This window comes from Nanorana parkeri, unplaced genomic scaffold (genome assembly GCF_000935625.1).
Source record: "Nanorana parkeri isolate BGI_ZX_2015 unplaced genomic scaffold, ASM93562v1 scaffold770, whole genome shotgun sequence".
NCBI classification, from domain to species: domain Eukaryota; kingdom Metazoa; phylum Chordata; class Amphibia; order Anura; family Dicroglossidae; genus Nanorana; species Nanorana parkeri.
The window spans coordinates 782,027-806,340 of record NW_017307038.1 but is presented as its reverse complement, the minus strand read 5'-3'; the positions used below and the strand labels follow the sequence as shown (position 1 = coordinate 806,340).

At 43.8% G+C, this 24,314-nt stretch overlaps 1 protein-coding gene across 1 annotated transcript in view; it reads right to left on the bottom strand.

Annotated features, from left to right (window-relative positions):
* Positions 1–1,282: 1,282 nt before the first annotated feature.
* The window catches only part of DAB2IP (DAB2 interacting protein), a gene marked incomplete at its 3' end in the record, with an annotated part of 219,584 nt that continues 196,552 nt past the window's right edge, over positions 1,283–24,314 (bottom strand). Inside the window, exons 4-6 of the mRNA XM_018564654.1 lie at positions 5,706–5,859; positions 2,324–2,422; positions 1,283–1,837 (exon numbers count right to left, since the gene is read on the bottom strand). Coding sequence (XP_018420156.1) covers positions 1,283–1,837; positions 2,324–2,422; positions 5,706–5,859 — 808 coding nt within the window. The remainder of the gene's footprint in view (positions 1,838–2,323; positions 2,423–5,705; positions 5,860–24,314) is intronic.

Below are 24,314 nucleotides of genomic sequence, written 5' to 3'. Positions count from 1 at the left end.
GAACATCTCTCAGATGTTTATTGCTGTGTTCCCTTGAGGGAGATTTACCCTCTATAATTGTCCTGATGACCATTATCACTGAATGTGAAAACAAACTCCCAAATTTTGGGTTGTCATCAGAACAGGAATAGATGGGACATCATCTAATGGGACACTAGTTCTGGGGATCCTACTGGCCATTAGGGATTTCCCTCTCTTTGGAGGGATTTCCTTTCACTTCCTGTTGTTGCTATTGGAAAGGAAGGGAGATTTCCCCATTTCCCACAGATGGCAAAAAAACTAAAAAAAAAGCTGACCGGAGTTTTAACCTTCCCTTACTCTATTGAAAACTAAAAAAAAAAAGGTTCTACTTTACCCTGCATGGGAGGTGTTTCAGTAAAAGGCCTTTGTAGTCCAAACAGAACATTAGGAGGAAAACTACAGCTTGCCATTGAACAGAGAAGGACCAGGGCTTCTGCAACAATGTACATGTCAGAGTTTCTTACCCTTCCTCCTCCAGTTGGCAGCAGTATGTTTGGCACTGTTGTTCCTCTTTGGCGCCCTCTAATGATCAAACCCGTAAATATAATCATTATGCAGCTACTGGCAAACTCATGGTAAACTTGGTTCCCTAACAGAACAGTGTAATTAACAGTCCAAAACAAGGGTTGTTTAGCTACAGTAACAGTAGACATTTTTTCAGCAAACCGTTAAAGCATTTAGGGAGCATTACCTCAAACCAACTGTGAAGCATGGCGATTTAAATGTTATAGTTTGGATAATTTTGCTTCAGGGCCTGGGCAGTTTGAAATTGTAGAGTCAACTATAAATTCTGCATCATATCAAGGTGTGCTTGATGAGAATGTGAGGCCATAAATTGAAGTCGAACTGAAAATGTATCTAACAACACTAACAAATCTACCAAGGAATATGTCAAAAGGAAATGGGGGCTTATGAACTGGCCTGAGGAAGTGGTCAAAAATTGAATTGTTAGAGACTGGTGGACAGTTATGCAACACTCCTAAAAAGCCATTGCTGCTAAAGAAAGCAAAACCAGCTTCTGCTGCCAAGGATGTATTTACTTTTTCCACAGTACACCATCACATCTTTTGGTATTTTTGTTGAATAAATTATTAAAAATTAACTTTTCTGTGTTTTTATTCAAGTATATCATCTTTATCTGTAGGTGATGTTTGAAAAAAGATCTATCTTTTTTTCTGTTTAAACATGGGGTGTACTTACTTTTTAAGCGAACTGTATAAGGACAAAAAGAAGCAGCTACTTCATACAGCATCATTCTCACCTTGGCTTTCCCAGTGCTCTGAAGTATATGGACCAGTGCGGATGCCATTTCCTCCTTGTTCTTGACGCTGAGGACTCCCTCCAGGGTGGAGCACAAATTCATGTAGTTATTAGTGATGTATTCAGCAAACTCTTTGTACATCTCCATGGGAAGGATGTTGATGCTCTGGTAGCGGCTCTTGATTCGAATCATGGGGCCAGCTGATTTGCCTTTGCTGGTGTTGGTGGACACCACGGGGTACCATTTCTCCACAAACTGGCGCCCTGTCACTGCAGCGATGGGGATATTGACCAGCCCCATGTAGTTATTCTTATCCTTCTTTTTCTTCTTGTCTGTCTCCTTGTACAGATGGACGGTTATGCTCTTCAGTGCTGGCAGGTTGTTGAACTCAAAATGCTCCCCCCAGAAGACGTTGTCCGTTTTCAGCTTGCAGGTAGTTCGTGCATAAAGGACATCATCCAAAAACAGCTCACACAGGTATTTCTTCTTAGCAGGAAGGTCCTTGGCTTCAATAATCCATAATTTGAGCATATTCTCCACTCGGCGGGTATTGTCCTATGGATACAAACAACAAGTCTCAGTTCCCGGAGAAGACGCTCTAGAGACCCTCCAGGTGCAGTGTACAGTTGAGCAGGATATGTTATATTCTGGCCAGTAAGGTGCATATACAGTATATGTTTAACACATGGGGTCAGTGCTCAGTAGTACTGAAATGCTCTTGTAGGGGGAAAAAAGCTTAACCATCATGGCCACCATAATCCTGTTACTGGACACACTGTGCTGTGTGGTCACATGATTGTCCTGTGGGGGATATAGCTAAGCCATTATGGGCACCACCTTTATTTTTTACTCATAATCTCATTACTGGATACATGGTGCTGAGTGACAACATGCCTATCCTGCAGAGGGATAAAGCTGAGCCATCATGGCTGCCATCTTTTTTTATTTTTTCCCATAATCCCGTTGCTAGACAAATGGCTCTGAGTTGTCACATGATTGTCCTGCGGGTGGGGGGAATAAAGATGCTGAATCACACAATACCTTATTGGGGTGAACAGCACGACGCAGGTTTTCCATCCATTTGTCACGTTCAGCTGCTGAGCGACACGAGAAACATTTACTTCCAGAAGACGCTGTAACCTGCCAGAAAGAGAGAAATGTTACTTCAGAAAAACAAGAATCTAAAATGTTGCCTTAAAGTGGACCTTTACACATATCTTTAACATAAAAACACACACACACCTTTAGAAATGTTTAGTAATGACAATCTACAAACACATACTTCTGGATAATTGCCAGCTTTGTATTCTTTACCTTATTTCTCTTTTCTTCCCAGTCTTCTGGCAGTGGCAATGTTTACTAAGAGCAGATTACTAACTCTCCTATTACTTTCTAGATTACTGGCACATGTGACCATGCACATCATCTCAGGAGGAAAATGCCTTTCCCTGAGATCTCATGGGATTAGAGATGAGATTTCCTAGCAATGCTCTGCCGGTGACAAGGCAAGCCCAGTGTGCATTACTTTGGCAAACTGAAGTAATTTGCACTTTCAAAGCAGGAAGTGAATGCTCTGCAAGTGTAAGTATTTCACAACCACAGCATTTTACATCTGACATGTCTATGTTATTATTAATCATCATACATAGAGGGATGCTTTGGTAGAATTTCATTTTTGAGTGTAAAGGCCTGCTTTAAAGCAAACACTGACCTTTTTTACTCACTTTAACCTCCCTTCCTTACAATAAGAGAGCAGCATCTAACACCCTCACAACAGCATGCCTGTGCTCACTCAATCTCCTCACATCACATCATACAGACTGTCAGCAGAGAGTGAAGTCAGGGCAACTAATCACATCTTGGAAGCTTAGCTTTATTTTCTGGTTCAGATTTACTCAGTTATGATATGCAGAGGAAGAGTAGTAAAATATAGCTCTTAATCCTTTAAAATGTATCATATATGCCTGACTGTTAGAGGAATAGGGACCCTGGAAATGGGGTATTTTTGTACTGCATACAAGATTATATTTACATTGTATACATACACAGCTGTCTCATGAGATCAGTTTTCATTAGGAACATATAACAATCAATCAGATCAAGCTTTAGCTGGGTCAGTATCCAGAAAAGCAAAAGAGTCGCTGCTCCAATTCTACTACACTGCAGATCAATACAGACATCAGGTGCAGGCTGGAGTGTGCTCGCTCTTGTCAAACAATATCTCTCCAATCAGCAGCACGAAACCGAGGTCCATAGAAATCCAACTTTATTGTTGTAAATTCCATGCAAAGTTCAAAATACAAGGTATACACCACCATAGTATCTTTCCCTCTCCAACGCCTCTCATGTGTTTCACCACCTAGGCTTAATCATAGAGTTGCTCTATGATTAAGCCCAGGAGGTGAAACGTGTGAGGGGTGTTGGAGTGGGAGAGATACTATGGTCATGTATACCTTGTATTTTGAAATTTGCATGGAATTTACAACAATAAAGTTGGATTTTTATGGACCTCGGTTTTGTGCGGCTGATTGGAGAGATATTGTTTAGCTGGGTCAGGTTATAAAAAGATTGCTGTGGGTTTCCGTACTTTCTGGCGATTGTCAGATATTTTTCTATAGATTGAGATATTTGATGTCTCACTATGTGGGGTATCCAGTTCTGCTTCTTCCAGATGTCTGTCTGTCCTGACCTTGCAAGTGACACATGCGGTTCCCTCATCTCTCTGCCTGTAGCTGCGGCTGTCGGATTGTATCTGGGTTATTCGAGGAACCGTCGCATAACCGGTGACCTGAAAACTTATCGCATCATCTCTCCGTCTGCCAGATTACAGTGCAGAGATTTCTACAATCCACAGTGGTAGAGAAAATGCCACTGTCAACAGTAACCAGACAGCAGGCAGCTCTGTTTGGAAATATATGGTGGAGATATAACGGCTGAATATAATTTTCTGTTTTGTGGTGAGCTTGTTACACCAATCATACCACCAGGAAAACCATTTCCATTTCCTGCATCATTTAAGCTAAAGTAAATATTTCAGGTTCCATCATTTTAAATAGTGATAAAATAGTGAACACAATTCATCAAACAATATAGACCACTTTAGGGGGTTATCACAACAGAAAATAATTTAAATCAAGGGGAGATGATTGCCAACACACAGCTGGCATCATGTCCAGTAATCCACAGAAAAATACAGTGACTTGCTAGACTTCCTCAGCCTAACATGGCACCAAACAGTAAAAGAAATGGTTCATACAGCGAAATTCCACTAAAGTCACATATCTGGGATCTTGAGAAGTGTAGGATAGTGCGCCAAATTGGCATATTCTGGGCTACCTGCTGTGTTGCTGAATTTTAAAATATAAAAGGGACATTGTAAATGTGGAACCTCCTAGCAATGCCTGGATATAGAAGGATATATTGATCCAAGGAGCAGTGCTCATGTAAACCATATATCTCTAGAAGAGCTAAAACAAGGATTTCTATGCTACGGACATAAAAATAGGTATTTATTAAACTATAGCTAATGCTGCCTGTACACCACTGAGGAGACCTCCGTTCACTTCCCGTCCCAAACACAACAGGAAATGCCTCCAAAAAGAGAGGAGACACCATCTCCTGTTCTGCTGACAACGGTAAACTTTTTTGCATGTCCCATCCATGCAGGTGACAGTGGTCAACAGGACAAATTAAGAGCCTAAATACCTTCAGTGGAGATAGGGGCCGCAATAAAAACCTGACCAAGGTTCTAATCCTTCTATACTCCACCAAAATTTAACAAAACAGTTTAGCTGGGGATACACTTTATGTCCAACTGGGAATTGTTTTTTAAAGCGATATTAAAGTCAAAAGAATTTCAAGGTATTTCAAATGCTGATGAAATCACTTACAATGGATGCTGCAACTTCATGTTTAAAAGTTTTAGTTTACTGCAGAATCAGCTGGTCCCCTGAGCACTGGCCCCGATATCCTGTTTTAGGGTGACTCCTTTCCTCTCCAGGGTCGTATGGAGCCACTCCTGTGTGTGCTAGTAAGCTGTGTGTGTCTCCATAAACATACAGACACAGCAGGGCAATCCAGTCCTCTGCTCCTTGATCCCCTCTCCCCCCACACCCTCTCCTCCAAGCTAGTAGAATGGCAGCTGCTGCGGAATGCTCTGCCCCTTGTGATCTTGTAGTGGACAGGAAGTTCAGAGAAGCTGAACTGAGAGAGGTGGAGCCAGCTGTTTGGAAATACAATGCAAGCGCTTTGGCGAAAATACAAAGAATGACTTTGCCGGGCAATGTATATTTATTTGATCTGGGTTCATTACTGAAAAAGTTTCAGAGTTTAATACTACCTTAATTGTAAAATTCCAAAAGTAGCAGATTTAAAAATTGAAAATCTCCCTATCCTCAGACATGGTGAGACAGATGCTACTCACCTCAAAGCAATAGTCCTGGCCCAGGATGCTGCTATGGACCGGCTTGATGACCACCTCTTCCTCCATGCTGAGATCAAGAGCTTCAACCGCGCTGCTGGGACTGAGCAAAGATTCGTGTGAGCGTGATTCCTTCAATCTCGGCATTAGATGTGACCTGTAGAAAGACAAGACACAGATGAGACTCCTGTAAATCCAGCTACCCTGTCCCCACACTACAGATAATTGTAATGCTGCTCACCCCGCCCGCTCGGCTGAAACATTCTCATAACGCCAACAATAGAAATAAACAAGCAGCTCTTTATGAACAATTAGCTGCATTAGTAAATTCTTTAGATGAATCTTATGTCACTCCATCCATTCATGTTACCTTAGAGTGTCATCGCTGTCACTAACTCATGAATGTACAACTGTCTGTGTTGTATGCAGCCACCAATCAGATTCTCCTTTTCTGTTATTTCACTACACTACAATCAATACAAATCATTCAGAGGCCTTCAAAACCTGTGATGAAGAATAACACACATTACTGAACAAGTCTAAAGGTGCCCATACACCTTACGATTATCGGACAAAACATCGGACAAAAATCGTCCGATGATCGAACCGTCATACGATTTTCGTACGACGCCCCCATCCTGCCCTGATTATCGAAAGGTTCAATCAGCGGTAGTTAAAAAAAAAAAAAACACCTGGACGACTTGCGGTAATTGACTGCAATTATTTTCGTTTGCGCATGCGCAGTGTTAATCGTTTAACTTTTGACGGACAGAATCGCCACCAACCATGTGAACATCGTACGATCGACCAAAGTTTTCAAACATGCTTGACCGTCAAAAGTCGTACGATTGTAAAGTACTATCAGTCGGGCACTCTATTCACACGTTACGATTGTCGTACGAAAAGTCGATCGCATACGATTATCGTACGATAATCGTAAGGTGCATGGGCACCATAATAATAAGATAAAGGAACGGGAGGAATATCGGAGGGCGCTATCTGACCACCCCAAAAAGGGGAGGCTGCCCTGAGCTTCTCATAAGGCAATGCTGCCAATGGCAGACCAACCTTGTATCACTCAATACGGTGTTGTACAGTGCTGCGTCACACTCACAGAATAAAACATTTTTATTTTTTTTTAGAAATAGGAAATAAAATTGAGGAGTGGTTCCAGAAAAAAGAAACAACATTGAGTAGCAATTTTAGAAATAGGAAATAAAGCTGAGGAGCGATTCTCAGAAAACAGCTGTTTGTTTGGAGCAGCAGTTGACAATTTTGCAACCTCTTTATTATTAAGTATTACAGCAGAAGGCAGATTTAATTTCATTAATACGCTGGCGCCTCTTCTGCAGGGAAATGGTTCTATTGATCGATTGTTGTTCCTCCGAGCGGCCCACTGTTGGACATAGCTCCCCATTGTGTGCACCATTTATAATTAATTCTTTGCCTTGCGTCAGATATGTTACAGAGCTCTGCCCGGCAGGAGATTCGTAGGTCTCTCTGTCCACACCTAGGGACAACATGTCGTCCACTCGGCCCGCAGATAACCTGAAAACAAAGATCAACGACTGGAAAATAAACCCAATTTGTTGCTGACAAAAATCCAACACTTTGTTCTCTGCTGAAGAACATCAACAACTTCATCACTGTGAATGTTTTGGGAAAACAAGTTAAATGACGCTGACCTTTTGCCATGCGGCAAATATCTATTTTCTGCCTCACTTTCCACCGCTGTACATGGCGGACGAACACTTAACGGAAATATTTACAGCCTGGAACCAATCTTCTCCCAGCGCATAGCGTTTTCAGAGCAAAATACGCACAATGCCCAATAGGGCAATATATTCCAGCCATACAATGCTGCAACCTGGCATTAACCTTTACAAATGGCAGCTGGGTCCCCACGGAGCACTTTTCGTAATAGGCGGTGACTACAGCAGATATACGAAAGAAACACACCAGATGAAACCCTATTCTGAAAATTATTTCCTGTCTATAGAATAAAATATTACATTTTATTAAAGATAAAAATTAATAGCCCATTAAAAGAGAAAACAACAAAACCGGCTTTTGCTACAATATTCAGCTTCAATCCAGAGATTTCCTCCAGTACTTTTTTCTTCTGTTTGATATCCTCAGTCTGATGGCCAGAATCACTTCACAAAATTCCTCTCGGCCCAGGTCATCCTGGACCCACCCCAATCTGTGGTTAGACAGTGAAATGAGAACCACCACAGTGTTGGGCTCCTCTCTTTCTCTTACTCTGCTCTCTCTTCCTATCAGCATGCTTCCTGTCAGCACATGAACTGATTGGTTCTTTGTGCTGCTTCTTCCTCTTAAGCTCCAGCTCTGCTGTACGGGGACTGCAAGAGCCTGATACCAAGTCAAATTCAGGCATTTACACTGAATGCATCATTAAGTTAGCTTTGTTTGATGCAAGAACATTGACAGAGCTGCATTGTTTATGTATTTTATATCTGCATAGAGTTTAGCGTTAATATGTGACATATTAATATATAATCACTTATTCATTTCACCTCCTTCACTTACAATGGGCAAGTTGTTAGTACATAGTTTAGTGCATGACACCCTCACAAAGTGGCCAGCCTTCCCCTTCGGTGACACCTGTATACCGGATCTGCTGTATATTACCAGATCTACTGCCATTTATTATTATTCTGCAGCACAACAATGCTGGATTTTGCCTGAGGATTAGGAAGTATAAGGGATTTGGTCTAGGTTTGTGTTACATTTAAAGATTATGTTGAGCTCAAAGATCTGTAAGTGACCAAGGATTCCTAGTGGGATAAATTGATATCATACTACAAGTTGATAAAAGTCTGCGCCAAAATCAGCAGAGACAATTGTCAGCCTGTGCCTCTGCGTGTAATCTTTAGCCCTTCCTGTGTGCACTTCCCTCCACCCCCAATGCAACTGATGGTCTCCATTCCTGCCCAGGTAGGTGCTGCGCTGGGTTTGGTGTCCCAATACTTGTGTGTGGTTTAGCGGAGACTGTGATAGATGACCCAAATGTCTACGGTAATCTCCAGGTGACAGAAGAGATCCTAGGAGTGTATGCTGTGTGATCTTCACTGCCATATGATACACTTCTTTCCACATAAGGAGTCAGCTCTACCTTGTCATCCTGTCGATGTTGCCTCCGTTAAAACAGACAAAAAAACAGTCTGTTGATTAATCTGCTCACATGCATCTCTGGGACACACTACAGAACGAGGACCGAGAAGATGAGGTGCTACAACAGGTTTACTCATTGCTACTGTCTGTCGCCATGGAAAGTAGCAAAGTGAGTGCACAGGCAATATGTAATTGGCAGTAAAGACCACGATGACAAAGTCAGTTTGGTTAGCACATTGCAGTGTCCTCGCCTTGTCCATCTCAGGCCTCAAAGTATGTCAACTGTAGACAAATCTACACTCTGGTCCCAAAGCTCTTCATTCTCCACTTTGTCACCGTCCTATCACATGGAACCAGTACCTGGTTCCATCAGCCTGCTTCACTGCTCTTGGCTGTGCTGTCACCAGGCAGATGAAAAACAGAAGTTGCACAAGCTAGACAGTCTCTATAATCCTACAGCTAATTGGCTGCACTCTAGTTGAGACAAAGTTTGTCACAGACTCTTTTTATTAAAGGAGAAGCATGGGAGGAGTAAAACATGGGGAACTGCGGCTGTCCTGTGCGGGATTTAAGACCAACAGCTGAAAAATCACATGACCACTAATCAGTCAGTTCTCGGTTTCTGCCCTCATTGAAAAGTACTGATGAGCTTGGGCTTGGTGTAAACCTAGTTGGGCTGAAATAACCCAAGTCCACTCAAAAATGTGACTGCCACCCCCTGTCCCAGCCACTGATTCGGCCAGGAGGGGGAACTGGCAGTCACAGTTTTGAGTGGGGTTGGGCAAACTGGAGCTACAGACGGGAGGGAGCTGGTGTGGCTTGCTCTAATTCACACCTAGGCGTATTGTAATATGCGCGTCTGTCGCACGGTTTTTTTACCGCGATACGCGGTAAAAAAGTTGCGCGACCGTCGCGCAATTCCGAAGGCTACTTGGCTGTATCCCAATGGAAAACGCCCTACAAAACGGCCCAAAGTAGTACCTGGACCTTTTCAGGCGTGGGCCGTTTTGTAGGGCGTTAGGGACGGGCAGAAATACAGCAAGGTGGGAACGAGGGCATTGACTACAATGCAATTTATATTTTTGACCGTTTTGTAGAGCGTTCGTCGAGCGTAGAACGCGCTACAAAACGGTCAGGTGTGAACGAGGGCTTAAGAGGCACAGTCGAGTGTCAGCTAGGTAAGATGGTGTCGGGATCCTTCTCAGCCTCTGCACTGTCAGCATATAGCCAGGCAGTAGCCCACCATGAGTTAACTATGGGTCTAAGGAGTACATCAGAAAATGTACTACTGTGACCCAAAAGAGAAGCATAGCCTAAAAAAACGGTTTGCCTTTACTTTTCTTTCAATTGTGTGGTACTTCTCCCACTGTGTGGAGCAAAGTATGGTAATTCAGCAATTGGGAAACTATTAGCCGCAGGGAGACCACAGGCGATACATTACTTATGACTAGTTCTTTGGCTTTACTTAAGGTGGCCATACACTTTACAACCATCGTAAGACCTTAGTCTTGCGATGGTTGCAAAGTAATTAAAAAAACGTATGATCTGCCTATCTTGGACAGGCAGATCGTACTTGCGATCAATGCAAGCCCGCCCCCCTGGGGGGCGGGCTTCCGATGACGGCAATGCTGAACGGGCAGTGTGCGCGTGCGCAAACCGGCCAGGGCGGCATTGATCTTACGATCATGCTAAAAACCAGCCGAAAATCGTACGATTCTCGGCTGGTTTTCTAGCATGCTCCTAAGACAAAAGACGTGCGACCGTACAGTAAAAACGGTTGCACGCCTTCCATACACTTTACGATTATCGCACGATCGCGGGATTTCCCGCGATTATTGTGCAATAATCGCACAGTGTATGGGCACCTTTAACCAGTTCAAGTCCTCTTTAAGTATATAGCTTGATAAGTGGTGGTGTCCCCATATACTCCACGTACTTTGTTTTTCCTGTCATGGCTTCCCAGGAGAATCAGATATTCACTGAAGAATCTATACAAACAGTGCACAGCATACAGCCAACTTAAAGGAGAACTCACAAAACCTTCTTTATAGTCTCCAAAGGCAGAGCTGCTTAGGTCTGTAAAGAAAGCCTATAAACAATTCTCTGAAGCTGGGAGAAGTGAATATGCAAATGACCCGGCCTCCTAAATTGTACCCAGGATCATTTTGGAACTGTGCCTAACCCCACTGCTGTATCATCAGAACTGGCTCATAAACCACTGAAGGGAAAGATCTGAGTGGTTTGTAGAAACAAAGCATTTTGTTTATTTCTTATTCAAACCAGCTCTAGCACTCTGAGTAGGAATGAGCAGACACAGGTCCTGAATTTTTTTTTAATTCTTCTACATGTACCTGACTGTTTTAGGCACAAAACCCCATAAATAGTAATTGTTTCCTTTTCATTGCAGGCTTTAAAAAAAAATTGTTTCCTTTTCATCAACAAAGCACGTCTTTAAAGGGATAGACAGAAAATTCTTGTCAGGAAACTTTGGAAGCAAGCAAGCTTGTTTTCGGAGTCTGATTTCTCTTGCTGGATTGGGTGAAAATAATTAGCAGCCGCTGGCATTACAGCTCTGAGCGGCGCCATTTGTCATGCAGAGACGGCCGCTGTCAGCAGCTTAAACTTGTTCAGCATTCAGGCAGAGGATGTTGCGCTCCTGCACAGCACAGCTGACACTCCGCCGATAAGCGGCATTGTTTCTGGTACTGCACACGGCGGGTCACCCTGACAAACACCTCCAACATATGTTCACTACACGGACGCTGAATAAGAAGAGAAACGACAAGAGGCCTTTCAGGGAATCCTTATAAAAAGCCTTGACACAAAACAAGCAGGTGGGTGCATGCTGAATTTAAATTGGATAGGAATAAGACCCAAGAAGGTTCCTACATGAGAAAAAGGAGATTCTCCCAGCAAAGGCAATTCAGTTTGATCAAAAACCCCTACCTATGTACAGATGAAGAGACTGGAAATCACGAAATGTATTTCTAAACTGAGCTGCTAAAATGAACAAATGCAGAGAGCTGGGGTGAGCGAGGGCTGGGGTAAGTGAGAGCTGCAGTGCATGGGTGGGTGTGAGTTAGATAGAGGGGGTAACATAAGTTGGAGAGCTGTGGTAAGTGAGAGAGCCAGAACAAGATGAGTAAGAAGGTGGGACTGAGTGGAAAACACAGAGGGAAAACATCCCAGCATGTTTCAGGGGCAACAACAGCCCCCCTTCATCACGGCTGGAAACATTTATGTTAAGACGTAAAATAAATTTGAGCCCTGATGAAGAGGAAGGGTTGTTGCCACTGAAACACGTTGGCTGGTTTTCCTCTGTGACTATAACATGGGTGCAAAAATGGAAAAAAGGGCCTCAGTCATGAAGGGGTTAAAGACTCATTGGACCATTACACCTATTTGGTCTGGTGCCCTTTCAATATACAGTATGTCTACATTCTAAGTTGCTGCCAGGTACCCACCAAGGAAAACCTGTTATGCGGTTGGAGCTGCCTTACCAGAGTCAGCAAACTTGCTTGGAAAACTTTGGTGCATCTGAATAAGTATTGAGACCGTTGCCTGGTTTTTCTAGCGCCTGTATGCTCGGTCATACGTTCACTGTTAATCTGCATAAAATAGCTGCTGATTGCTAGCAGCTCATAAAAATGATTGTATCTGTCAGATGGGGTACTGTGCCTGTGTATATGTTTGCCTGGTGGACCAGTCAGCTGATAACCTGCATGTGATGACAAGTTACCATAAATCATGCGTCTATGTAAGCAGTGAGAAAAGTGAGCAATCATGGATTTCAGCTCACAGGATAGCTTGAGAAATCTCAGAAGCCTGCAGTATTTACCTAGCTGTTTCACAACCCTTAAGGTGCCCATACACCTGCCGATTATCGTACGATAATCGCAGGTGATCCCGTGATCGTACGATAATCGGCAGGTGTATGGAAGTTTCTACTGTATGGTCGCACGTCTTTTGTCTTCGGAGCACGTTGGAAAACCTGCTGAAAATCGTAAGATTTTCGGCGGGTTAGTGGCGTGCTCGGAATACAAATGCCGAACGGGCCGGTGTGCACAAGCACACACTGCCCGCTCAGCATTGCAGTCATCAGAAGCCCTCCCCTCATCGGGGCGGGCTTGCGATGATCGCAAATACGATCTGCCTGTCCAAGATGGGCAGATCGTACGAGATTTTCATTACCTTACAAAAGTCGTGCGATGGTTGTAAGGTGTTATGGCCAGCTTTAGAGTGCACTAGATTGTATACAAAACTTTTATCTGTCTGTATGTGTCAAGCCAGATAGATTTGGGTGAGTCACCCTCCAGTGGTGGTCAGCTGTATTGTAGGCTGCAAAAACTGTTTCACGGACCTATTTTACCTCCCCATAGGAAGCTCTCTCCTCATTCCTCCTCCAAACCAGGATATCACTTTGGTTAGCAAGTTGCCATGGGCATGATTTCTTGGATGGAAAGGCAGATTCATCAGCGTTCATCTCATCCTACGTAATGTCTGTGCAGCTAACATGTAAAATCCGTCAGACGAACCAGACAGCAACTTAGAAGAAAAACATTAGGAAATTCATGTGTAAAAACAAAAAGTTATAGAGAGGAAATAGTGGAGGAATAAAAATAACCCAGTAGTCACATATTGCAGTCACGTATTGCAGTGATATGGCCGCCATTTGTGCACATTGGGGACGTTAATCCCATTTTGCTGCAGCTCAGTGAATGGTGTATGGAGAGCAGGCCTGCTGCTGATAGGACTAAATGTTTAAGGAATGAATAAATGGCCTTTTGACGCCTAGGGATCGGCAGGATGAATAGCAAGCGCTCAGCCAGCCGCTGCATTTGCATAAAAATCAGAAGGAAGAGACCACTGGACGGATTATGGCGGATTTTACTTGGCTGATCTCTCTCCTCCGGAGGTTCTTCTCAACATATACTTCATTTTCCGGAGTGGCAACTTAGCCACAGAGCAAATAAATTCAGCTTGAAAAATAACTCACAGTCCATCCTCTGCCGGGTAATTGCACTGTCTGTGGTGGCATCTAGGAGCAGGGAATATTGCTGGCTGGCTGGATGGAAATGAGTCAAGGCATCACTGAGGTGATTAAATGTTTTAGAGTTACCTCAGTGCACACAATGTTTAATCACAACGGTGGAAAGGGAAGTTGTGATGTTTTGCTGGACAGCCCTGTTCCAAACACCTAACATGCTGCAAAGTCACCTTCCGTGCGACTTGTGCTCGCCTCCTTCCCAGCGACTTTTTGCTGAGCTATGTTTCCAGAATGACAGCTCTGGATGCTCCTCTTGTGTTTCCCATGTATGGGACAGCACAGCTAGCATCCTTCCCAAACAACCATTGAAATAAAATTACTTTATGCAACATGCTACCTAAAGATTATGTCAAGCTGTTTATACACTGGTAGATTTTCATAGAAATGTTCATACAAAAAAAATATTGTCAGAACATTCAATAATGCCATCAGAGACTTGACAAATGTTGTTTGAAATTATGTTTGGTTTTAACTTTTGATTTTGGAAGGAATGGAGTTAATTCCAAAAATCATTGTTACAGTTTAGTTTTGTTCGAGAAAACACTTCCATCCTGCTCAATTGTTTTCTTCACTGCGGTTGAAATCAATCGTTAAAATTACCTAATTAACTATTAGGAAAAGGAATCACTAGCACTCAGTAGAATAATCCAACATGTCCATTTATTGGACATAGACGTCACACAATCACAAGAGCCAAAGTTTCAGGGCATGAAGAGACCCTGCGTGGTCTCGAAACGTTGGCTCTTGTGATTGTGTGACATCTATGTCCAATAAATGGACATGTTGGATTATTCTACTGAGTGTTGGTGATTCCTTTTCCTATATTGTGTCTGCACGGAAATTCTGGCAGGAAATATGTGGAGAAGAGCACCCCCTGCAGGGAGAGAAGAGCTTTCCATAGGTCACTTTCCATCTTCTGACACTGACTGGCACTTATGGGAAATATTTATTGGTGGAGTTGTATAGCCATTAACTTCATTGATAAGTATATCACAGACGTGCAGTAGGAGGATTCAGCTGCATAACAGTTGTCATTGATTCTCATTTATATGTCTACTGGAGCAATCACATCTTTTATTTCACTGGAAATTTGCAAAGGAAATCTGGACTAGTGGTCACAAATCCAACATTTGCATTTATTTACTGCAGCATATAAGTCACAGCTTTTTGGGTCCCTGAATCATTAATGTGGTCACACACAGCGCAAATTTCTCTAGTGGCGAGACTGATCTGAACACGGTCAGTCAGCAATGGATTCAAGTACAACTTTCAGAAATGACCGAATGAAGGTGACAATTAAAAAGTATGGTTTAGCATGCTGGAAAGAGGCTTTATTTAAGTGAGAATCATTTCCCATTTCTCAAGAGAGAAGGAAAGTTTGTGAAATAGAGGAAGAAGTAGCAACGCTTTCTGGTGTTTGGTATATTCACGGCCGGATCTAAAATCTTTAATCGAAATGCTCTAGACATCTGTGTGCAGCTTCCTAATGCACAAAGTCACAATGAGATTCACTGCCACACTGACAGCCACAGAGTATATCAGTGATGTCTGACAAACGTGCACTGACAGTGCAATGTATACAGGAAGGTGTCCTTCTGTGGGGAATGGGCTGCGATCCCTGTGAACATTAAATTGTCCATTGAGTTTGAAGGCAATAAAGACACAATGGCAGTTTTGTACCCAGGAAAAAAATCAAATTTCCATCCTATCACTGGCGCTTATACAGTGAATGAAGGTTGATGTTGGTGCGACAGCGAGATACACAGTGTTACTCAGTTGGTAACCTGCTGCCATGATGGGTGAGCATCTTCAGTGTTGTTCTTTAAATTAAACAAGACTTATTATTATAAGTGGATAAATTGGATCTCTGCAGTAGAATATAGAATCAGACTGGAAATTAAGAAAACATGGCGGGGCCAGGGGATCAATGTGCATAGTTTAATATCAATAGGTAATTATTCATGTTATGAAAAGATTGAAAAGCAAAACATACCTGTATAATCAAGTCAGGAACCAGTAAAGCACTTACGGCTTGTGACTACCTGCAGCATGCTATGAGGCCATTGTCTTGTATTGCATGCTATTCTTAGAGGGACTTAACCAAACCGGATGTTTCAGGATGTTTTCCCTGTTCAGACCTCATATAACCTGGAACATCCACTTCAGGTATCTTAAAAATGTAAAACCTCAAACTTCAACAAGATCTCCCGGTCTGCAAATAGTCTCTATATGAGCTGTGTGACTTTTATTTTTAGGTAAACTGTGGCTTAAATCCTTGGTTCTCAACTGGTGGGTCGTCACCCAAAAGTGGTCTGTGACAACGTGTTCAGTGGGTCGCTGTATGCTTTCCACTTTTCTAGGTGAGAGGCTCCTCTGCCTCCCCCCAGCACAGCACCGTCAGTTCTCACGCCAAGCAGTCATTCAAAATATGCTGCCCGGCACTAAGTGTCAGCTTGAGGTGGGATAGGATGGGGCTACGGCCGTGAGGAAGCTGAGGATCCACTCCAGTTCTCATAAGGTAGAGAGACTGGGTGGACCTTTAAAAAAGAAAAAAAATGTCAGCGAGTGGGTGAGATTGTGTCTGTGCATGTATGTCAGTGTTTTTGACGGCCCGTTCACACTAGTACAGTGCGTTAAACTGTACCACGCAACTGCACCTACCATGCATTCTGGTGTGGGAGTTGTGTCGCGTTGTCATTCATTTGAATTGTACCCCAAACGCACCTCCCACCCACAGTTCATACGCCTGCACCGGAACGTGCAGTACCCTAATGCCGTGCTTGGGTTGCGACATAATGACCAAGGACAAATGTGGGTCCTAAATTTACACAGGTTGAGAACCACAGGCTTAAATTAGATTTTATTCTGAAATTCTCTCACTATTGGAGGACCCTGCTTCTTCCAGCATCCAACACTCCTCTTCTACAATACTCAGTACTGCTGGAAAACCCTCTGTTAAATAACTCTACACTTAGTACTGAAATACTTTGTACTTTTCCACTGTATTGATATATTGTGTGTTTCACAATCAAAAGATGGGGAAACGTTACAGACTGCCTATGTAAAATGCAGCAGAATCTGTACACAAACACTTTGTTGTTTTTCCTGTATATGGGAGAGAATTCCATACAAGTTAGGACTTTGTACATTTGCCGTGACTTAATGTGGTGATTCCAGCACATGTCCCAGCATGCTGCCAAGGAAGTTATATGGAGGAAGCATGAAGTTTGTTTCACCTCATAGAGCGTGACTCCATGAAGGGGGCAGATGGCGCCAGGTGATTATCACACAATTCACTGCGACGCCTGCGTAGAGAATTACATCTACAAATACTGTCACAAGGGAAACTCAAGGAAAGCGTTTGTTTTCTTGAGAAGTACCAACAGTCAAGCGTTGTTGGAAGTTGACATTGTTTCCACAGGCTGTGGGGTGTTCTGGGTAGAGGGGGATGAGAAGGAAAAGAATGCTGGGAGGTGGGGGTGACAGGGGGATGGGGGTGTTCTGGAGTAGGGAGGGCAGCAGGTGAAGGGGTAGACTGGGTGTAAAGGTGAGCAGCAGGAAATGGGGTGCTCTGGGCTACGTATGAGGTTCAGAGCAGCTGAGAGGAGTAGCAGGGGATGGATTGTTCTGGGGTAGAGTGGAAGATCAAATAAGTTGGTGCTTTGAAGTAGAGGGGAATGGCAGAGAATGGCTACTCTGAAATAGATGGGGTAGCATGGGTGCTTTAGGGCAGAGGTAAACAGCAGTAAATGTTGTTCAGTGGGGTAAAGTGGGACCTCGGGGAATGAGGTGCTGTGCAGTAGAAGTGGATGTCAGGAGATTGGATGCACTAAGGTAGAGTGGGACAGCAGGTAAAAGGGTGTTGTTGGGAAGAGGGGGACCATAGAGAATAGGGTGCTCTGGAGTAGGTTGAACCCGCAGCGAATGGGGTGCTTTGGGGTAACCAGTCATGAATTGTCTTTAATGGCTGATGTGGCTGTAGAAAATGGGAATTTGTGTTCATCTTAACAAACGCAATGCCAACTTTAAATCTTCACTGCTTCCAACCCACAACAGATGGTGACAGTAAGAAATCCAGTCAAGCAATTACTGCAATGATCTATGCATTAACTTCCAGCTACATACAGTGAATTCAGCTGGCTTAACATGTTGACAGTGTCAGTATGCTGGTTATTAAAGGGCATGAGAGAGTTAATGGCCTGAAGGCAAGAAGAAGAACTACACACCTCCTTGTCTGTGCACATAGCTTGGCTCTAAGCTATTTGCAAAAACAGTTTACAAAAAAAAAGCCACTTTGTTAAGGTGGCATCTGGCTCATTACATGTGTTTTCTCTGCGAACAACACCGCCACCACACCGTTCAAAGACAAAACAATTTACTCAGCCAGGCAGAATCCATTCTCTGCTCGTTGAGGACAATTCAGAGCAGCGAGTCCGGCAGACTGGACGAGTCTATCAGAGACAATTCACTAAAGAGCAAAAGAACCGCATGAAGCAATTTGAAATACAACAACAATAATAAAAGAAACTCACAATTTCCAAGATGCAGAAAATGCGCAATACACACGGTAAATTATCTGTGGTAGCTAAATAAAAATGAGAACATTTAAATAGCCGTAATTCTCTAAAAAAAACTCCATTTAAAAAGCAGCGATATGGCCTTCATGCAAACATAACACTGATTTAAAAATGGGAAATTTTATAAAGCACTTTTAGTAGAACTCTGCTGACTTTAGAGTCCTGAAACCAGTGGAGCAATATTAAAATAAAAAGGGCGGGAAGAAAAGCAGGCCACATGGGCTGTCAAAGTCACATGACCAACCTCTTACCTAATCCCAGTATTCTCTCAGCTGCATTATGCAGCAAGGATTCCGTAACACACCGTAGACTCCATACGACAGCCTTCATTTTCTAAATGGGCTGTAAAATGCAAGCTCCGCAGTGGAGTATCACTAGCAGAGACCACATAGCAATATCTGCTACTCCCTATTGTTCCCTGCTGAGTGCACCAAACTACAACTCACATCATTCAAGAAGAGTTCAGGGTGGAGCACAGTGTCAGAGAATGTCAAATGGCGCACCCACCGAACAGGACAACAACCTCTATGTAGGGAATACCTACATTATGACAAGAATCTCCCCACTAATTCTGGAGCTATGCGACCACAAACACAAAGGAAGTCTAGCTTGATAGTTTGCGCTAACATGATGAGGTTCTTCTGTATATTGGCTGGTTGTATTTTATATATGAACCGGCCATATATTCCGAATGGCATGGAACGGGAAATCTCTGCTTGGCAGCCATAGGCAATATCTTGCAGGAGAGAGGTGGTCAATCTTGTAATTATTTTGGTTGGGTGCAGACAGGCAGTCGGTGTATATACAGTACATTACAGCAGTTTTGTCACAGAGCAGGAAATGGCTTTGGTGTCAAGTTGAAGGTTCTGCCCAAAACGGAACAGCCATCTGTTGCACTTTCCGCTCATCTCCAATTTAAAAGGGCTCATCGAAGGGGAGCAGGTGACAGAAGACCGTGAAATCCCAAAATACATTGCCTGGGATGACTTAAGTTTCAGACTTTCTGTCTAACAATGTCGCTTTACCAGATTATTTGCCCAGCATTCGTGCAGAAGCGTCTCTTGTGGTAGCAATTATTAGACTGTTTCTACTGAAATAAACTGTCTTGCCATTGTAGATCAGATCAGTTTACGGACACTGCTGAAAATATTAGGGCAAGCCGAGGGGGCCAGACAGAATTTAAACTGCCTCTGGATGTCATATCAGGGGTGAAATTATGAACTATGGGCCCTACGGCACAACAGGATAAGGCCACCTGTGACAGCACACATGCCATGCTATAAGTGGCACAGCAGCCACCTGACACTAATGCTGACCTATATTCACGTTCACTTTATCCCAAACACACATTTATTTTTCCTGTATGCTGAATTCTGTCACAATCTGCCAGTGTTCCATGACTCTCCAGATTAAAGGAGAACTATGGGGTCAGTGTTTTTCCCCATAGTTCTCCTTAGGGTAACGGGAGGACACAAACTAGCGTCCTCCTGTTACCCTAAGCTCAGTATACCGCGAGCTACAGCTCGCGGTATACTGAGGCGCCGCAGCCGGAGCGGATCCCGGCGTAGATGATGGGATCCGCCCAGCTGCGTGAGTGACAGCTGGCTCTGCCTATCTGGAGGCAGAGCCAGCTGCACCCGCCCCCTCCCCCGTCCGTTCCGCCAGTCAGTGCTGGCAGATCGGAGCGGGGAGAGGGGAATCCAGCCCCTCCCCCTGTCACGGCAGAGAGCCGTGACAGGATTGAGAGGCGAGCGAACCCGGTATGTGTTCGCTCACCTCCCGATCTACTGAGCCGACCTGTGACAGTCTCATTGTCACAGGTCGGCTAGAACTATGAGGTGAGTGAAAAGCACTCACCTCATAGTTCTCCTTTAATTGGTGATGCTGCAGTTTGTGCAGTTACCTGATGACTAGTGAGATCTGGACTCTACCACTTATATTGGTCAATAAGATAGCACTTACAGCCACTGTCTGGGTCTGTGTATAAGGTTGTCCAGATTCCCCCAGCTATACAAAGTATAGGAACACAGTGGTATGTCCAGGTCTCATATAACCCATACAGCGGACAGTTTGCTGCATTTTATGAATTTATTTTTCTCCTTATTGCCTTGTAATAGGCCATTATCATACCCTCCTGGTGGCAGTTGGATACGCTGGGTGCCTTCAATTGCCTGTACACCATGTTTGAGATTTGTAGAATCAGCGGCACAACAATTTCTATCTATCTGAGACAAGTGTGAAATCCTCATTCCATGCACAGCTCCCTGTCACATCAGATGCATATCAGCCATGAAAGCAGGGAACTGTAGGTACATCTAATGTTTTGTCTATGCAAAGTGAAAACATTTTTCTTTGGCCAACAACGTGACTCAAGAGCCTGGACACTTTTATAACAGTCATACACATGTGAAATAAAAAATAGGACCTGTTTTTGACAACTTCTCCTCACCATGTCACTGTAGAGGCACCCTGAATCAAGCAGAGAAGCACAGCCATAACGTGGTGTCGTTATTCTCAGGAAATGGTCAGTTGACCATTTTATGGCACCTCCATAAGTCCTCGTTCACACCTGAACGTTTTGTAGCGCGTTCTACGCTCGAGGAACGCTCTACAAAACGCTCAAAAATGTAAATCCCATTGTATTCAATGGTCTCGTTCCCACCTTGGCGTATTTCCGCCCGTCCCTAACGTGCTACAAAACGGCCCACGCCTGAAAAGGTACAGGTACTACTTTGGGCCGTTTTGTTGCGCGTTTCCATTGGGATACAGCCAAGAAGCCTTCGGAAACGTGCGACGGTCGTGCGACAGACGCGCATATGCAATACGCCTAGGTGTGAACGAGACCTAACACACAGCCAGTGCGGGATAAGTTTTCCCATTCATTATGTATACAGCAGCAGCTGCTTAGTTGGTGGCGTCTGTTATTCATGCCGCAGTGTCATATTTAGAGATATCACATACTGATTGTGTAAAGTGTGTAAAGTCAAACATCCAGGAATGCTTCTAAACTGGTGACATTAACCCTTTCCAGCACAGCCACCTCCTCTGTTGTGCACAGTCATAGCAGACATCACCATGTGATATTTCCGCAACACATTTTCTTTACTAGGAACTACTGATTTTTTTTATAGAGAAATGAGGCTTCAGAGTGCCCCATTCCACCACAATCCTACTGTATCCGATAGCAATGCAGCTCACAAAATAGTTTCTGACTGTGATATCCATATGGTCACCCCATCAGCTACCAATCTTCAGCACATATAGAGAACAAAAAGGATGGAGCAGGTATTATGACCTCATAAACTGCATGCAACACAGGCTCCCCATTCCCGCCTGCAGAGAGGTAATAATCTTTATGGAATACTAGGTAGGGGCTATATAGGGCCCTAGAAAGAACAACTGCATTTACCTAGAATATAATAGACTGAAGAATTCCTGCGATCACAGAATAAACAGGTTGCAGGACAAATGATCCTAGAGTAGCTTCTTCCCTCCCTGACTCACATCTCCCACAGGCTCCCCTCCGCTCCTTGTACCAGTGTTGCAATGTAACAATGAAATGATGAGAGAGCAGAAATGTAATGAAGAAAGAATTTTCTCCTGTCATGTTACAAATGAGCATCGTGCTTAGTGGATGGGCAGGTAGAGCATTCAGCAATGTCCTTGTGGAATATGCTGCCAAATGTAGGTGATGTTATGTTGGAATAAAATGTCCATCCCCATTATTTGCACATGGATGATCCTGCAGTAGCAGAAAAGTCTGTGGAAGAAAACAACCATAGTGAGATGTCTGCATAATACAGAATATTAAGCAGACAGCAGACTCCTTCTACTCCTCCATCGACAGAAAATGCCAGAAGCAGCAAGACCTCCAAGCCGACATGGTTGGTATACTTCACCAAGCGCATCCCAACCAGTGTACAGTAGAGAGAGTTTGTAATGGCCTAGAACAATGCACCGACATTTCCCTGAAGGTGCTAACCTGTAGAACGACAACACCCAGAGCTCCATGTAAGCAACTCATTACCTCTGCATTGGATTCACAATGCACAGGTGAAGTGGACATTCAGTGATCTCTGCTTGTCTGAAAAAATTAGTATCATAAAGAAGTTTTGAAAATAGTCCTGATAACCCATCTTGTTCATTTATACATGTCCAGGCTCTTGAATGATCCTTTATGCCCAAAAAGCATTAGATGCGCCCACAGTTCCCTGCTTTCATGTCTGAGAGGCATCTGATGTGACAGGGAGCTGTGCATGGAATGAGGATTTTACTCTGATCTCAGATAGAAATTGTTGTGCTGCTGATTCTGCAAATCTTGTACGCGGTGTACAAGCAATCAAAGGCACCCAGCGTAACCAACGGCAGCAATTTAACCTTCACATATGAGTTCTAGTGCCAGCAAGAGAAAATTCTAAATACTTATTACAAGAAAATAAAAGCCAAAAGCAAATTCATAGAATAAAATATATTTGTGTAAGGAGTCCACTTCACACGAGGCTTGCTATGTGACAGGACCTGAGGTGTGCCATGGCCCGGGTGGTCAGTAATGCCAATAAGGGGGCATACTCTGATGGTGTGAAGTGTGAACTGAGGTGAACTCCTGACTGTAACGGCCCCAAGGGACGGGTGGGAGGGTTGCTCCGAAAACCTCCCGTCCCGCACAGACTGATCAGCGGTGCTTTTAAGAGAGGTAAGGAGGCACAGACTCCACCCACAAATTCAGGCTAACACATTAGCTTTCCAACTTATCCTTTTTTATTTTTGGTATTTATTTAGCGCCAATAATTTACTCAGTGCACATTCACATCAGTCCCTGCCCTCGAGGAGCTTACAATCTAAGGTCCCTATCTCACATACATATATATATACAGGGCCAATTTAGAGAGGAGCCAATTAACCTTCCAGCATGTCTTTGGAGTCTGGGAGGAAACCGATGTAACCGGAGGAACCCCTCGCAACCACAGGGAGAACATGCAGCAAACTGACAGCTGTATGGTTTAGATGAAACTGGAAATACCACTGTGTGCCTGAATCTTACCTATTCATACCTGAACTCTGGGTGTGTTATATTGGAGAAGCACACTGCAATAATATTACAGAGAGAGACGTAACATATTCTACACACTAACAGCAGTTCAGAGCCTGATGGGACCGAGCAGGTAACTGAGAGCCTAAAAGGACAATCACTAAAAACTACTACAGAATTATTAAAGGAGAACTATGAGGTGAGTGCTTTTCACTCACCTCATAGTTCTAGCCGACCTCAGTTCACACCTCTCGATCCTGTCACGGCTCTCTGCGGTGACAGGGGAGGGGCTGGATTCCCCCCTCCCCGATCCGCCAGTGCTGACTGGCGGAACGGACGGGGAGGGGGCGGGTACAGCTGTCTCTGCCTCTAGATAGGCAGAGCCAGCTGTCAGTCACGCAGCTGGGCAGATCCAGACATAATTGCAGTAGCTCGCTGTATACTGTGGTGTCTCAGTATACCGCAAGCTACTGAGCTTAGGGTGACGAGAGGACGCTAGTTTGTGTCCTCCCGTTACCCTAAGGAGAACTATGGGGAAAAGCCTTAACCCCATAGTTCTCCTTTAAAGAATAAGCAAATTAAATTCATGAAAATCAAAAACTGACAGATGTGCAGATGGAGTCTGGTAGTGATTGTGTGACTAAGGTGGATCACTGATAACTAAACACTGTACGCATTCCATTGAATTATATTACAGAGTCGGGGTAGGCATACTGTGGCCCTCCAGCTGTGGTGACACTACAAATCCCATCATGCCTCTGTGAGTCATGTCTGTGGCTGTTTGTTGTGTCACCACAGCTGGAGTTTGCCTACCCCTGTTATAT